Genomic DNA, 14565 nt, shown 5'->3' on the forward strand with positions numbered 1-14565 from the left:
TCCTAAACTTAGAAAGTGGCCACAGGTGGTCCACGAGGACCCTTTCCTTTCTCTCCTCTCCCTGCTTCCTCCCAGCTTCAATACTTCCCACCATCGGGACTCCCGAAATCCCTCTCGAGCCTCACGCAGCCCCTTCCCAAGGGTCTGAGTCTCTCCTTCCTTAACATAAGTCTCTCACATAACTATATGTCAAGAAGCCCAAAGTTACCAGGCCATGAGCACGCACGTGGCTCCCTTCCTTGGCCAGCTCAAGTGCCCTGGTTTAAGAATTTCTTCCTGCAGTCAGGTTTGGTGGCTCCCAGCCGGGTTTATAATCCCAGCACTCAGGAGGCTGAGGTGGGAAGATCACTGCGAGTTCGAAACCAGCCTGGGCTACAAAATGAGCTCAAGGCCAGCCTGAACTGCATAGCAAGACCCTGCCTCAAAAAAGACAAAAAAGACAAAATAATAATAATTTTTTCCTGCACCAAAGGACATTTCCAGTGTAGCCATAGCCTTTGCACAGGGGTCCAAATCCAGCAAGTACAACATACCACACAACACCAAGCAAATACTGTAGGACCCTCAAGGAGAGAGAGGGGCTCACAGGAAATAGGACGAGGCAGCTGTCAGCTGCGAGGGGCCGGCCTTACCTCTCTGGGAGATGCTCCACCCACTTTAGGTGCCCACTGGAGAGGTGATGGAGGGCCAGAGTCGTCTTCTTCAGGACTGCGACGTACCTCACAGACTCCTGCAGGCCCACCAGTCCAAGTGCCTGGAAACTGAGCACAGGTACAGGGGTGAGGCCCACAGGGGCAGAAAATAAGCTTTGGAGGCAAAAACACATGGACATCAAACTTGGCTGACTTCAGAGTCTGTGCTGCAACCACTCAGCCACTCTACTTCCCTGGGTCCGCAAGTCTCCTGAGGGCTGTTCCTGCCTTCCATGAAGACTTAACAACCAGGCCAGCTGTCCATGCTATGTCAGGTCTACCCTCCACCCGTCAGCAGCACTGCCACCACTGGGCTACATGCCTGCCTCCCCACAGCACTGTGACTTTGATGACAGAAGCAATCTCACATTCACATGTGCGTTCCCATGTCCTACAGAGTGGGAGCCAAGTCTTTACTGAGTGAACTATTATAAGATGTATAAGCTAATACCAGTAACCCTATAACTTAAACACCCTTTACAAAGATGGAACCAGCTAGTCAAAAATAAAAACATGGAAAAGTTTACATTATGTTCCTATACCTAGAGCACAGCTGGGCATGGTGGCTCATGCATGTAATCCCAGCACTCAGGAGGCTGAGGCAGGAGGATCACCATGAGTTCAAGGAAAGCCTCAACTACACAGCAAAACATGGCCTCAAATTTAAAAAAAAAAAAAAAGAACACGGCAAAGCTCATACATCATAGTAAAATGAGGAAAAGCATTCAAGTACAAGAATAAATACTGGGGCTAGGGATTTAGCTCAGCGGCATAAGCGCCTGCCTTGCAAGCGCGTGGTCTTGAGTTTGATCCCTGGTACTGATAAAAAAAAAAAAAAAGAACAAATACTGCGCTCACAGAACTAGAGAAAGCAATAAAAAATTTGCATGGAACCAGAAGAGACCCAGAACAGCAAAAGCACTCCTGAGAAACAAGAACAAAGCAGGAAAGAAGCATCACAAACCCAGATTTCAAGTTATATGATAAAACTATAGTCATAAAAGCAGCATGGTACTTACACAAAAAACAGACATATGGATCAATGGAATAGAACAGAGGATGCAGAAACAATCCCAAGCATATTCAGCTATCTTACTTTTGACAGAGGCCAAAAACAAACTGGAGGAAAAAAGATGGTCTGAGTAAAATTCAATTTCATGACAAGAAGCATAACTTATGATCTGGGTATATCTGACCCAGCCTTATGCATACCAAGTTTTTAAAAATGGGGCTGAAAAAAGTGGCTATCCACATGCAGAAGACTGAATCTAGACCTGTATTGCTCACCATCCACTAAATTACAATAAAAGTGGGCCAAAGATCTAAATATTGAAACAGAAACAATCTACTGGAAGATAAAATAAATTCTAAAAATACTGACATAGCCAAGAATTCTCTGAACAGAGCCCCAACTGCACAAGAGATATCAAGAGTCAACAAATGAAATCATATCAAATCAAAAAACTTCTCATACCAAAGGAAATAATCAACAGGGTGAAGAGACAACCTACAGAAGGGGAAACAGATATTGCCAGCTACTCCTCACAGAGAAGACTAATACCTAGAATTTACTAAGAACTCAAAAAAATTAGACACTTCCAAAATTAAAAGGCTCAATCAAAAAAAATGGGCAACTAAAATGAACAGACACTTTTCAAAAGAAGTACAAATGGCCAATAAATACATGAAAAAACTGTCAAAGTCTCTGGGCACTTGAGAAATGCATAATCGAACACCACCAAGATTCCATCTTATTCCGGAAAGAACAGCCATCACCAAGCAAGCCCAACACAACAAAAGCTGGGGCCGCTGCAGGGAAAAGGAACCATCCTACATTGCAGGTGAGAATGTGAACCAGTGAGTTCAAGCCCAGCCTGTGCTACATAATGAAATCAAGGGCAGCCTGCAATACATACTCAAAAACAGAAAGGAAGGAAGGAAGGAAGGAAGGAAGGGAGGCAGGGAGGGAGGGAGGGAGGAAGGAGGGAGGGAGAGGCCAGGGAGATGGCTCAGTGGCCCAGTGCCAGCCTGGCAAGCGTCCTGAGTTCAGTACAAAAGAAAAAAAAAAAAAAAAGAGGAAGGAAAGAAAGAATGATGGACTATTGGCCCCATCTATTCTAGGTGACTTCCCTAAAAGAATCAAAGACATATTACAGCAATACCTGTATACCTACAGCACAATTCATCATAGCTAATCCCGGAAGCAGTCTGTGTCCACCAACAGACAAGGAAAGAAAATGTGGTATTTATACACAGTGGAATACCACTCTGCCATTAAGAAGGCCAAATGAATTATTTGTAGGAAAATGAATGCATTATGAGACCAAAATATTAAGTGAAATAAATCAGACACACAACTTAAATATTCTATAGTTTCTCTTGCATGAGAAACCTAAATATAAAGTGCATAAAAAATTGGGAAAAAATTGAAGTTAGAAAAAGAAAGAATTTTTAAAAATTAAAGGAAAAGGAAAAGAAAAGAAAAAGAGAAAGAACAATCCAGCGTGCTAGCACACGCCTGTAATCCTAGCATTTGGGAGGCTGAGGCAGGAGAATACTCTCAAGATTGAGGTCAGTCCAGACTTCACCCACAAGACCCTGTCAAAAAAAACAAAAAAAGCACAGGATTTTAAAAAAAAGGGCCAGGGATTTAGCTCAGTGGTGTGGGTGCTTCCCTGGCAAGCGTGAGGTTGTGAGTTCAATCCCTGGTACAAAAAAAAAAAAGAAAGATAGATTCTGTGCCTCACTCAGAGTTGGCTGAGTAAAGACACATCCCCCATAACCTCAAGCACACTGAGCACAGGCATCTGAGGTTCTCTGCCTCCTCACAGGGCCTGGAACTGCTGTCCAAGCAAAGGTGGGCCCCAGCCCAGCCCGCCAGGCAGCCAAGGCCAGCACAGCCGGTCCCCTACCTGCCGCTGTCCAAGGTTATCTCCCAGTTCAGGCCCCCGATGTTGGTCTCCCACGAGCGCATGATGCGGCCTCCGTTGGACACAGTGACTGCATCTGGAGGACAGAAGACCCGCCCAAGCTTTGTCACTTCATGGAGTCCCCGAGGAGTGGCCTCCCTCTGACTTAAAGAAGCCAACAGACTTTACAGGGCACCAGTCCTTCACTGCCAGGAGCACCCTTTCCCTTTCCCTTTCCCAGCAGACCTTGCAAAGAGAACCAAGGAAGGAACGAGGAGGCGCTGGCCTCAGCTTACCCTGCCCGTGGAGCAGCATGGCGTCCACAGCCCCTTCTGCCGTGCCTTTGTCAACATGGCGCCACACTGAAAGGCAAGGGAGCAGGCGTGACTGTGGGTACTATGTCCCCATCTGAGGCCTCTGTACCCCCATCCCCACTACTACGATTGGACAAACAATTACAAGATTAACAAAACCTACCTGACTCATCAGAAAAACAGGAATTACCAATTCCATTTCTACAAGGTTAATAGTAAGAACAATCCAGCCGAAAAATTAACAATGGGGGAGGCATCTGACACTTTAAAATACAGTAAAGTGCTTTAGAGAAATATTCTATTTTTTTTGGAGACAGGGATCTTTAACTCAGTTTCCCGAGCGCTGGGATTACAAGCTTGCACTACCACACCTGGCAAAGCAGTATCTAGCAGTATTTAAGGTTGTCCAGGGCTAAGAAAATAAACTACAAAGACCAACTATAGGAGTATTAAATCCTCAAAGATGACAAGACTGAAAAAGCAAACTATCAACAAAAAAGAATCCTTTGGTCAGTGAGTCCCTTACTTGGGAACCAGTCAGGCAGGCGTCACAAGCCTCAGGCCCCTCAGATCCATTATCATCAGCCTTCCCACCCAGAGGTCAAGCAATCAGCACAGCCCACTTACAGATCTCCCCAGTACGAGAATTTAATGCTGCAATCACATTCTTCTCTGTGGCCACAACCAATTTCTTGGATCCCGGAGAAAATTCCAAGGAGGCAAACTTGAGCTTCCCAACATACTGCTGTCTCCTGTGAAAGAGCGCAGGGGAACATCAGGGTCAGAGTCATCACTGCACAACGTGATCTACCTGCAAATCGACAAATCACTGGGTTGTCACCATTGCACCTATGTTATAATGCCTAAGAAATGTTTACTGAGGGGCTGGGCATGGTGGCATACTCCTGCAATACCAGCACTTAAGAGGCTGAGTCAGGAGGATCATGGCAAATTCAAGACCAGCCTGGGCTACAGAGTGAGCTCAAATCCAGCCTCAACTGCTGAGTGAGACCCGTCTTTTAAGAAAGACAAAAAAAAGAAAAGAAATGTTTATTAAGGAGATCTGACAGGAAATTTCCATGCAATGGAGCCAAAAGCAAAGGGAACTGGAAAAAGCCCAACACTGGGGAGGATGAGGCAGGAGGATTGTCTCAAGTTCAAGGCCAGCCTGAACTACCTAACAAGAACCTATCTCAAAAAAAAAAAAAAAAAAAAAAAAAAAAGCCCCTGCCCTAAATCCCACTAGAACAAAGTCAGTCTTCTCTGTATATACTGGTCCTGGGACCAGGCACTCAGCTTACAAATGAACACATGCAGTCCTGCCTTCAATGAGCATACACAACATTCCTTTCTAATTTCAGTTACCACTGGGGGAAAAAAAAGTATGCAAAATTCCAACAAAGCACCACAGATCGGGTCAGGCCTTTGTCCTTTCTAGCCCACACATACTCAGGACCCACCTGAACTGGGACTCACGCTCTCCTTCAGTTACACGTTCACCACTGTCAACACACTTTCCTATACATAAGGGAACGTAACTAACGTCCCCCAGGCAATTGTCAGGCATCCAGGAGTCCTATACGCTGTTGTCAGTGGAGAAGCCCCGCAGTCCCTAGCACGTTAGGCACACATGACGTTTACACTGGATTTCTCTTATCATGATGTTGCTTCATCTAGCTTTTTCATGAAAAAATGTTAACTTGGGGACTGGGGATTTAGCTTAGAAGCGTAAGTGCCTGCATGGCAAGCATGAGGTCATGAGTTCAATCTCTGGTACCAAAAAAAGCTAACTTGGTAGTTTCCACCTGTATCTTGTTATACTCTAGTCTCACTGTATCCACTGAAAAGCCTTATAAAGTACCTCAGACAAATACCGTTGCCCTCATTTTACAAGTGAGAAAACTACAAGGTGGTGAGTTCAATCCCCAGTACCAAAAAACAAAAGTCCAGAGACGTCAGTTAGCTAGTTACTATTCGAAGTAGGGCCAAAATAAAAACCTTATAGCTATAAGTCCTATTCTCTCTTTTAAAATACTGTTGTTTGCCAGGCATGATGGCTACTGCCTGTAATCCCTGTACTAGGGAGGCTGAGGCAGGAAGATCACGGAGTTTGAGGCCAGCCTGGGCTACATAAGTGGGTTCAAGGCCAACCTGGACTACAGAGTAGATTACATACTTATTATTAAAAATAAAATAGTAAGTATTTATTGTTTGGCTGGGCACAATGGCATGTGTCTATAGTCCCAGCCACTTGGAAGGGCAAGATAGAAGGGCTGCTAGAGCCAAGAAGTTCCAGGCCAGCCTGAACAACACAGAAAGACTCAGGCACAAAAACAGTACTAAACAATTGCCTGATCATGCCTCTGGAAGCAAGGAATTCAGTGCAGAAGTACATGAGAAGCATGTCTTTTATATGTCACCTAATGGAAGATGATGATATTGCTTAGTAAAAATAATTCTCTCAGAACATTAGAACAATGTATCTCCAGACATGCACAAGTGAGATGTATAAGAGAATTTATGCTGCTACACAACAGAATCCAGCCCAAGAGAAAAGTCTAAAAGGTATAACCATCTCCAACTGTCCCTTGAAGCTATAGTGCCTCGAAGAAAGGCAAGCATTCTGGGGCTGGGGATTTAGCTCAGCGGCATAAGCGCCTGCCTTGCAAGCAGGCAGTCGTGAGTTGGATCCCTGGTACCGACAAAAAGGAAAAAGACCAAAAAAAAAAAAAAAAAAAAAAAAGGCAAGCATCCTCAGGGAGTCAAGGACAGGACTGCTAAGCAATAAACCAGTAATTTCCATAAAGCCAGGTGTGATGATGCACACCTGTAATCTCAGCACTCAGGAGGCTGAGACAAGAGAACTGCCAAAAGTTCAAGGCCAGCCTGGGTTACATAGTGAGTTCAAGGCCAGCCTGCACTACATAGCGAGACTCTGTGTTTAAAAAAACAAAAACCCTGAACCAGGTCTGGTTGTCCTCTTTTGTGTCTCCAGCTGCACTGTCATGGTTGCCTTGATGTCCTAAATGGATTCAAAACATTTTCCTTTCACAGTCATTCTGACGTTGCATAAGAACTAGAAGTTGCATGGTGACTGATCTGATAAATCAGGAGGGGAGGGCACACAGCAATGTTCTTACAAGCCTGTCTTTTCACTGACTGGCACCAGGTACAGCATTCACTAAAATTTTTATCACTCACTGTGAAGACACTCACAAGAATGAACTTCCAGAACTGCCTAGAAGTGGCAAGAATGATGGCCTACGTGTGTTCAAACAGAGGGGAAGCATACTGAAGGGAATCAACTGCAATGTGTCTTTCACCTTAATGAATTTTTAAATTTAAAAACTCTATATTTTGACCACATTTTATACAACCACCACCATGGGTAAACGTTCAATGTTTTATTTCCTTTTGTTTATTTTTCAACTTGAAACTCATGCAGTATTCTACTAAACCAGAGTCTCCTGCTGCATGTGTGTATTATACACATACAACACTGGAAACATTTGAACACATTATTAAAAAGTGTGACTTACAATGCACTTGTCACCCTGTCTGGCATACAACAGGCACTCAACAAATCAATCTGAGGCAAAAGACTTCACATCCTCACAATTACTGTAATAACTAGTGAACAGTTAATATATCCACTTGACAGACAAGCTCAAGGTACAGAATGGCTAAGTCACTTTCCCAAGATCACACAACCTTTAAGTAGCAAAATGGATAAAGCAGAAGCAAGAGGCTTAAGGAAGAGGAGGAGACTAAATGCACAGCACTTTCTAGCTGATGAGAGTTTTGGGGTGGCCATTCTCTGAGCCCAGGGCCACCTGTGTACGAAAGGACTCAACACAGGACTTTAAAAGTCCCAGCCTTTGTTCATCTGACCAAGTGAGGAAAGCTAGTGTTAGGAAGATGGAAAGTCCACTGACAGCCGGAAGACCAGAAAACTGACAGTCGCAGAAACGGGACCTGCCGTGGAAGGAGGGATCAGACCAGAACCGCAAAGCAAGGCCAGCTTCAAAAGTCACGTATAAATACCAGCTGAGACGATCTCCCCAGCACTTGGCTTAGCGCTTCTCCGTCGAAGTCTTAAAATGCTTAATTTTTGAACAGGGGTCTCACGTTTTCATTTTGCACGGGGTGCAGCAGGTCATGCAGCCGATTCGGCTTCATGGTAACCTCCTTCCTTTTACCAGGTAGGAAACGGTTCTGGAAAACAGCCACCTCTTTCCAGAACCAGCCCCACACATACGCACCAATCAAACTTCCCCACTTGGTCTTCATAAACGGCGGCCGCAGGAACAACCAACACAGCCCAGAACCAGAGTCCAGAACTCAGCAAGGCCGCCATGACAGAAGCCCCAAGAGGCTGCCCCGCCGTCCCGGCATGCACTGGGCCGTAGGCTCCGCCTCCCGGAACCAGAGAATTGCAAGCCAGCGAGAGGTCTTCGGTGGGCAGTGGGGGACTCAGAAGCGGCCCGGACTGCTAGGAAGTTTTCCGCAGACGCAGAAGAAAGCGAAGGTGGCGGCCTCGCGGGGACAGACGGGTCACAGCTCACATTGGGTCAGGCGCGCGCGAGGACAGCTCCCGAGGGCCGTCCCAGAGGCCCCCGCGCCGCCGAGGTCCTAAGGAGCCGCCCACACCGCCTTCCGCCGCACGTGGCTCCGGCGCGATGCCCAAATCCAAGCGCGACAAGAAAGGTGGGCAAAGGGGGCGTCGGGACCCGGTGGGGATCTCCTTGGGCTGACCACCTGGCCTTCGGTAGGGATTTGAGATAGACGGAGACACGGAGTGGAACGTCCAGGCCTCCGTAAGGAGCTCCACGGCTTCTGCGTGTTGGGGGTGGGACGTTCCGGAGCCAGGTCGGGTCTGTGGAGCGGTTTTTTGCGTGGCCTCTTAGGACTTTTGCCAGTCTTACGAGCCCAAGAGACAAATTTCCGACCACCCAAGTTATTCCCGATCGGTGAATCTTTAGTCAAGAAGTACTACGTACTTCACCCCCTCCCGATTGAGTATGTGCTTATCTCAGATAGTGATGAGTCTCAGAGTAAGAAGTGAGATAAAAGCCGGCCGTGGTGCACACACCTGGAATCCCAGCAATTCGGAAGACTGAGGCAGGAGGATCTCGAGTTCGAGGCAAGCTTGGACTCCTTAGGGAGACCGTGTCTCAAAAGACAAGAAAAAAGAAAATTAAGATGGTGTTATTTAAAAGTACAGAAAAGGTCTCCCAGATGAGGTGACTAATGAGCAGAAGCCTGAGCAAAGGCGGTGGGCGACCTGTGGAGTTATCTGGGAGAAAGGTTGTTCAGAGTAGAGGAAACATGCGATGTCAAGGTCTGAAGTGAGCATAGTTGACATGGTTATGAGACAAGGAGAGTATGGCTGGAGCAGAGTGATCAAAAAAAAGTTCAAGGGGGAGGATAAGGCCTCATAGGTCTTTGTAAGGAATTGGCTTTCACTCCCTGTGAAGTGGGTAGACATGCTAGCCCTCAAACAGAGGAGCAGTATCATTTAACTTCACTTTTTAAAACGTTTGAGAATAATCTAAGGGAGATAGGATTGGGGGGTAAACACGGAAGGACCCCAAGGCCAGCAGTAACCCAGGAGAGGCATGCTGCCTGACCAAAGTCACAGCAGTGGAGAAGACCGAAGGGGCCTGCTGTTTGCCCTCCGCTGCTGCACCTGCCACTGGCTGGTGTGATTGTCTTGACTATGTGCCTTGTAAGGGAGGACTGTTGGGAGCCAGACTACTTCCTGGGGGGATCAGTGCTTTACATTTGGTCTTCTGTTAAGAACTTGTGGATCAGTTTGATTCTGTGGAGAGAGTTCTAGCCAAATCTGGCAAATGCCAAACTCTTGGGGCAAACTGGGCCTCAGCGGAGTCACTGGCCCTACTGTAAAGAGGCAGCACCGCATCCATGGGTACGAAATGCAGACATACAATAAATATGACGTGGCACCCAGTTCCATCCCGTAGTATGGGGCAGCCATCCGGCTTCTGTGTTTCATGGTCAAGAGCAGAAAGAAGCCTATCTAGGCCAGCAGACTAGGGCTCCCACTTAGAGCACTTCAACAGTAGGGGTGAGCTGTGCCCCATACTGCAGTAGATTTAAGGGTTAGGCTGAGGGGCTGAGGACTACTCGGTTTGTGTAAGTGGCAAAGGATATAGCCAGGGTCTCCAGACCCAGAAACACTGGCACAGAAGCACGTCATGGACTCTGAGAGTGGCCTTGTGTGCCGGAAGTGAGGATAGCCACAGCTTTGCTGCCTTCCCTCAGACTGCCTTGGTCTAGCAGGGAAGGACATAAGTCTCCAGGGTGCCCAGATTCATCTCTCACATCTCTCTTTCTTCTTTGTATTAGTTTCCTTAACGAAAACTGCCAAGAAAGGCTTAGAACTGAAACAGAACCTGATAGAAGAAGTAAGTGTCTGCTGCTTTTATGGGGGTAGTGGGGTTAAAGTGTTTGGCTTATAAAAGTAGGACTCATATTTTGCTAGGGAAATGGTATTGTGTAAATTAAAAAACAAAACAGCTACTGGTCCAGCCCTTTGCTCTGACAAGCATAACACCACGAAAACCAATAAAAATTTATGGAGCGAGGATCTCCAACAATGATCAGAATCTTAGCATGTGATCTGCACTGTGCTATGTCATGTCTTTTTCCACAACCTCCCCCTTGCATCTCTGTGACACAGACAGTAACTACCATATAAAGATATTGCTGTTTTGCACTAGCAAGGTTTGTAGCCCTTCCAGTGTCAAAGGCCAGGGAAATTAACAGGCAGGAGTGAGTGCACTGACCCACCTGCATTGCTGCTGGCCCAGCAGCCCTGGGCTGCAGGCTGGGTGACAGCAGAGTCACCTGCTACACAGAGTCCATTGCTTGAGAATGGAATTGCACCTAGTGATGGCTTCAGCCAGTGATGCCACAAGAGCAGTGTAGTGAGCCAGCCCCTCTTTATCAGCAAATAACAAAGTGCCAGTGTTTCTGTTTAGCAGGAACCTGGCCATTGAGAACAGATGTGGACCAAACAAACAGAAGTGATCAGATGCACTATTTGTCAAGAATAAGTTAGAGACCTAGGACAGATGTGGGCTTAGATTAGAGACCTAGGAACCATGGCTCAACTTCCCCTGTACTTAGTGGCTTTAATGTTAGTAATGGCAGTGAAGAGAACCAGATTAAAGACCTAGAATAGACTTTTTCCCATCTGAGGCAGAGTTGCCCAGCCCACAGTGCACCTTAAACTCCAGAGCCACATGAATTATCTCACAGCTTCGGAAATGTGTGGACACATACAAGTACCTCTTCATTTTCTCGGTGGCCAACATGAGGAACAGCAAGCTGAAGGACATCCGGAATGCCTGGAAGCACAGCCGGTGAGTGGGCAGGAGAGGGTCCTGCTGAATGAGCCAGAACCAAGCGCAAGAACAGTGGCCCTTTGAGTCACATAGATGGCACATCCCAATGATAGGGTGCCACCTCTACTGATGAGCTTTTTGAACATTAAAAGTGACCTTATGCGGAGCCCCAAGGCTGTAGGAGCAGTGAGGAAACAGTAATTGCTCAGGGGATGTGTGAGAATTGCTTCCTTCGTGAGAAGGTGCCCTTGACCCTGGACTTTGAGCATCATACAGTTCTAGAATGTCAGTATGGCACCTGCCATGGACTGTAACCAAGACCAAGATGTGGGGACCATGTGGCAGATGGCTCTTGGGTCGGTCTCCCACTGCATCAGTTCTGGGAGAGCCCCTGCCCAGTTCATGGTGGGAGAGATTCTTAGGAGATGCAGATGGTGGCCTAGCAACAAATGTTACCCGTCAGGTTCTGAGGATGAAAAGAAGGGGGAGGAACTCAGCTGCGACACGGTGGGTGGGTTACGTGGAGAAGTGGGAGCCTCCAGACGCACCTGCTGCACCGGGGTCTGAGCTCGCCGTGCTCCTGGGGTCTGTAGCTGCTTGCAGTTGCCTGAGGGAGGGAGACGGGAAGCGCTTCATTCCCATCCTCTTTCCTCTTGGTAGGATGTTCTTTGGCAAAAACAAGGTCATGATGGTGGCCTTGGGACGCAGCCCAGCTGATGAGTACAAAGACAACCTGCACCAGGTACGTCCCTGACCCTCGCTGGGAGGTGCTATGGCCAAGATGTCTTTCCTGCCACTCCCATCTGGTCACTCCAGCCACGTGGCCACCCCGTGGATCAGGAAGACCCAGCCTGGCTCGCAGCTCCCGTTCTCCTTAACCTCCAGGCCCAGGCAATTACACCCTTGTTTTGCTCCCTCACCCCTCCTCTTTCCCTGACAAGGGAAAATGTCCCCTGGTGGGCAGAACCATCCCCAGGAGAAACTCGGTGCTCACTTTTGATTCACAGGTCAGTAAGAAGTTGAGGGGTGAAGTTGGCCTTCTTTTCACCAACCGCACGAAGGAAGAGGTCAACGAGTAAGTGTCCCTGAGGAACGGAGGGGAGAGAAGGTGGGCGGGGTCGGGACTAACGGGGGACTGTCCGGAGTGGCATTATGGAGTTGGAACTGGCTCCTGGGAGCCTCTTACTTAGAGCAGTGGGCCATGACCAGAGGGGTCTGTCTTCTCCTGCATGGTCTTCAGCTGGGCCACTGGCCTGGGGAGACCTAGAGCCACTGGGCACTTGCTGGGGGGCTCACTTTCAGTTAGCTGATGGCTCAGGAACCTCCCCGTTAACACCATTTGCTTCCCTAAGGTGGTTCACAAAATACACGGAAATGGACTTTGCCCGAGCTGGTAATAAAGCAACTTTCACCGTGAGCCTGGATCCAGGGCCCCTGGAGCAGTTCCCCCACTCCATGGAGCCACAGCTGAGGCAACTGGGGCTGCCCACTGCCCTCAAGAGAGGTATGAGCAGACCCCAGAGCTGAAGGATGACAGCCTGGAGCCCAGGACCTCGGGCTTCCAGGCCCACGTCTTCCTGGTTGAGCAGGTTACTTCTGCAGGGCCCTGATTCTCAGCGTGAATGGGGCTGAGTGCCCAGCTCACAGTTCAGGTGAAAGTGCAGTGTCACCGTTGGAATACAGCACTAAAGGGCCACTGAGGAGGTGACCACTGCCCACTGTGAACTGAGCTGTGAGGAGGGCAGTGGCAGCAAATGTTCCGCAGGCTTCTGTGCCAAAAGTAACTTGGGGCCACCCTTCTGCAGGTGTGGTGACCCTGTTGTCTGACTACGAGGTGTGCAAGGAGGGTGATGTGCTGACCCCGGAGCAGGCCCGCGTCCTGGTGAGTCTGGCCCTCCAGCGCTCTGGCAGAGGGACTGCTGCCTCTGTCTGGCCTGCACTTCTGATTATGTTCATTCTTCCTCTTGGGTCTCTCTGGCTCTTGCAGAAGCTTTTTGGATATGAGATGGCTGAGTTCAAGGTGACCATCAAATATATGTGGGACTCCCAGTCAGGACGGGTCCAGCAGATGGGAGATGACGACTTGCCGGACAGTGCCCCCGAGTCTTCAGAAGAATCCGAGTCAGACGGTGAGGACGACTGACTCTGGGACTCAGGCCCAAAGACCTTCCAGCACATTCTGGTCTCCCCTGGACCACATAGCACTGCCGCCACCCTTCTGGAGGGAGCAGCTATTTATTTTGCTCTGGATAAGGACAAGGAAGAGTGATGGGGACTGACTGTGTTTCCATAAAGAATAAAACTTTGAGCCGGGCGTGTGGCTCACACCTCTAATCTCAGTACTCGGGAGACTGAGGCAGGAGGATTGTTGTGAGTTCAAGACCAGCCTGGGCTACAAAGTGAGCTCAAGGCCAGCCTGAACTGTACAGCAAGACCCTGTCTCAAAAAAGACAAAAAAAAAAAGAATAAAACTTTGTCCACTGATGGACAGCAAGAGACTCTTTGAAAAACAAGCCTTTAGATTTCTGCTTCTATTCGGATTACCATCATTCAGCTGAGCCAGGGCAGCAGCGCTGCATCTTTGGGGACAGCTGAGAGCAGCCCTAGAGCTGGGCTTTCTCACTCTCTCCAACCCTTGTTGCTCTTTACAGTACTTGGAACAGGGATTTCCTGAGGAAAACGGGCACCTGTGGCGCCACTGCCTCTGCATGTGCACAGTCTCCCTCTCTTGGACCGTGGCCAACACTGATGGATACCAAGAGCCTCGGGCTCTTTAGCTAACACACCAGTAATCCATCTCCCGCGCTGGAGATGGGAGTGGGTGACATGCAGCATCCCAGGACTCACGACCTGGTGTTTGCCAAGCAGGCACTTAGGACACTGAGCTAAACCCTTGGCCCACCCCGGGACATTTTTAAGTCCAACAGTGGACTTCTACCCAAATCATTTTATTTGCAGGTGTTTATGAAAAGAAGAAAATGTAGTTGATGGTGTGTGACATTGAGACGTATTTTTTATGTCCACTATTCCTGGCTTATAACTTCCTTCTCTAGCCTCTGCCCGTAGCTGACCATAAAGAAATTCTGTGAGGGCTGGCAGCAGAACTGGAGTGGTAGAGCACTTAACCCAGCATGCCTGAGGCCCTCCTTCGGTTCATCCCCAGTACTGCAAAAAAACAAAAACCACAAGGTCAGGAATATAGCTCAGTGGCGTTAAGCACCGGCCTGGCAAGCATGAGGTTGTGAGTTTGAGGATCCCTGGGACCCCACCCCACCCATTT

General features: G+C 48.2%; 2 protein-coding genes across 5 annotated transcripts in view; one reads left to right on the forward strand and one right to left on the reverse strand.

Moving 5' to 3' along the window:
• The window catches only part of Emc1 (ER membrane protein complex subunit 1), a 29061-nt gene extending 20651 nt beyond the window's left edge, over window positions 1–8410 (reverse strand). For all 4 annotated transcript variants that reach the window (XM_005004333.4, XM_005004334.4, XM_003471369.5 and 1 more), the window contains exons 1-5: window positions 8178–8410; window positions 4543–4667; window positions 3898–3963; window positions 3605–3698; window positions 633–761 (exon numbers count right to left, since the gene is read on the reverse strand). In XM_005004333.4, the coding sequence (XP_005004390.1) occupies window positions 633–761; window positions 3605–3698; window positions 3898–3963; window positions 4543–4667; window positions 8178–8272 (509 nt within the window). In that variant the 5' untranslated portion in view covers window positions 8273–8410. The remainder of the gene's footprint in view (window positions 1–632; window positions 762–3604; window positions 3699–3897; window positions 3964–4542; window positions 4668–8177) is intronic.
• A 31-nt stretch (window positions 8411–8441) lies between these two features.
• On the forward strand, window positions 8442–13798 carry Mrto4 (MRT4 homolog, ribosome maturation factor). The gene is made up of 8 exons (XM_003471163.5): window positions 8442–8622; window positions 10285–10343; window positions 11200–11303; window positions 11946–12027; window positions 12293–12360; window positions 12638–12789; window positions 13091–13167; window positions 13273–13798. Exons 1-8 carry the CDS (start codon window positions 8595–8597, stop codon window positions 13426–13428), a joined length of 726 nt encoding a protein of 241 aa, XP_003471211.1. The 5' UTR covers window positions 8442–8594; the 3' UTR covers window positions 13429–13798.
• The last annotated feature ends 767 nt before the right edge of the window (window positions 13799–14565 follow it).

The sequence above is a fragment of the Cavia porcellus genome, unplaced genomic scaffold, assembly GCF_034190915.1.
Source record: "Cavia porcellus strain 051 isolate PalLab524CR breed Dunkin Hartley unplaced genomic scaffold, mCavPor4.1 scaffold_25, whole genome shotgun sequence".
Classification (NCBI taxonomy): Eukaryota; Metazoa; Chordata; class Mammalia; order Rodentia; family Caviidae; genus Cavia; species Cavia porcellus.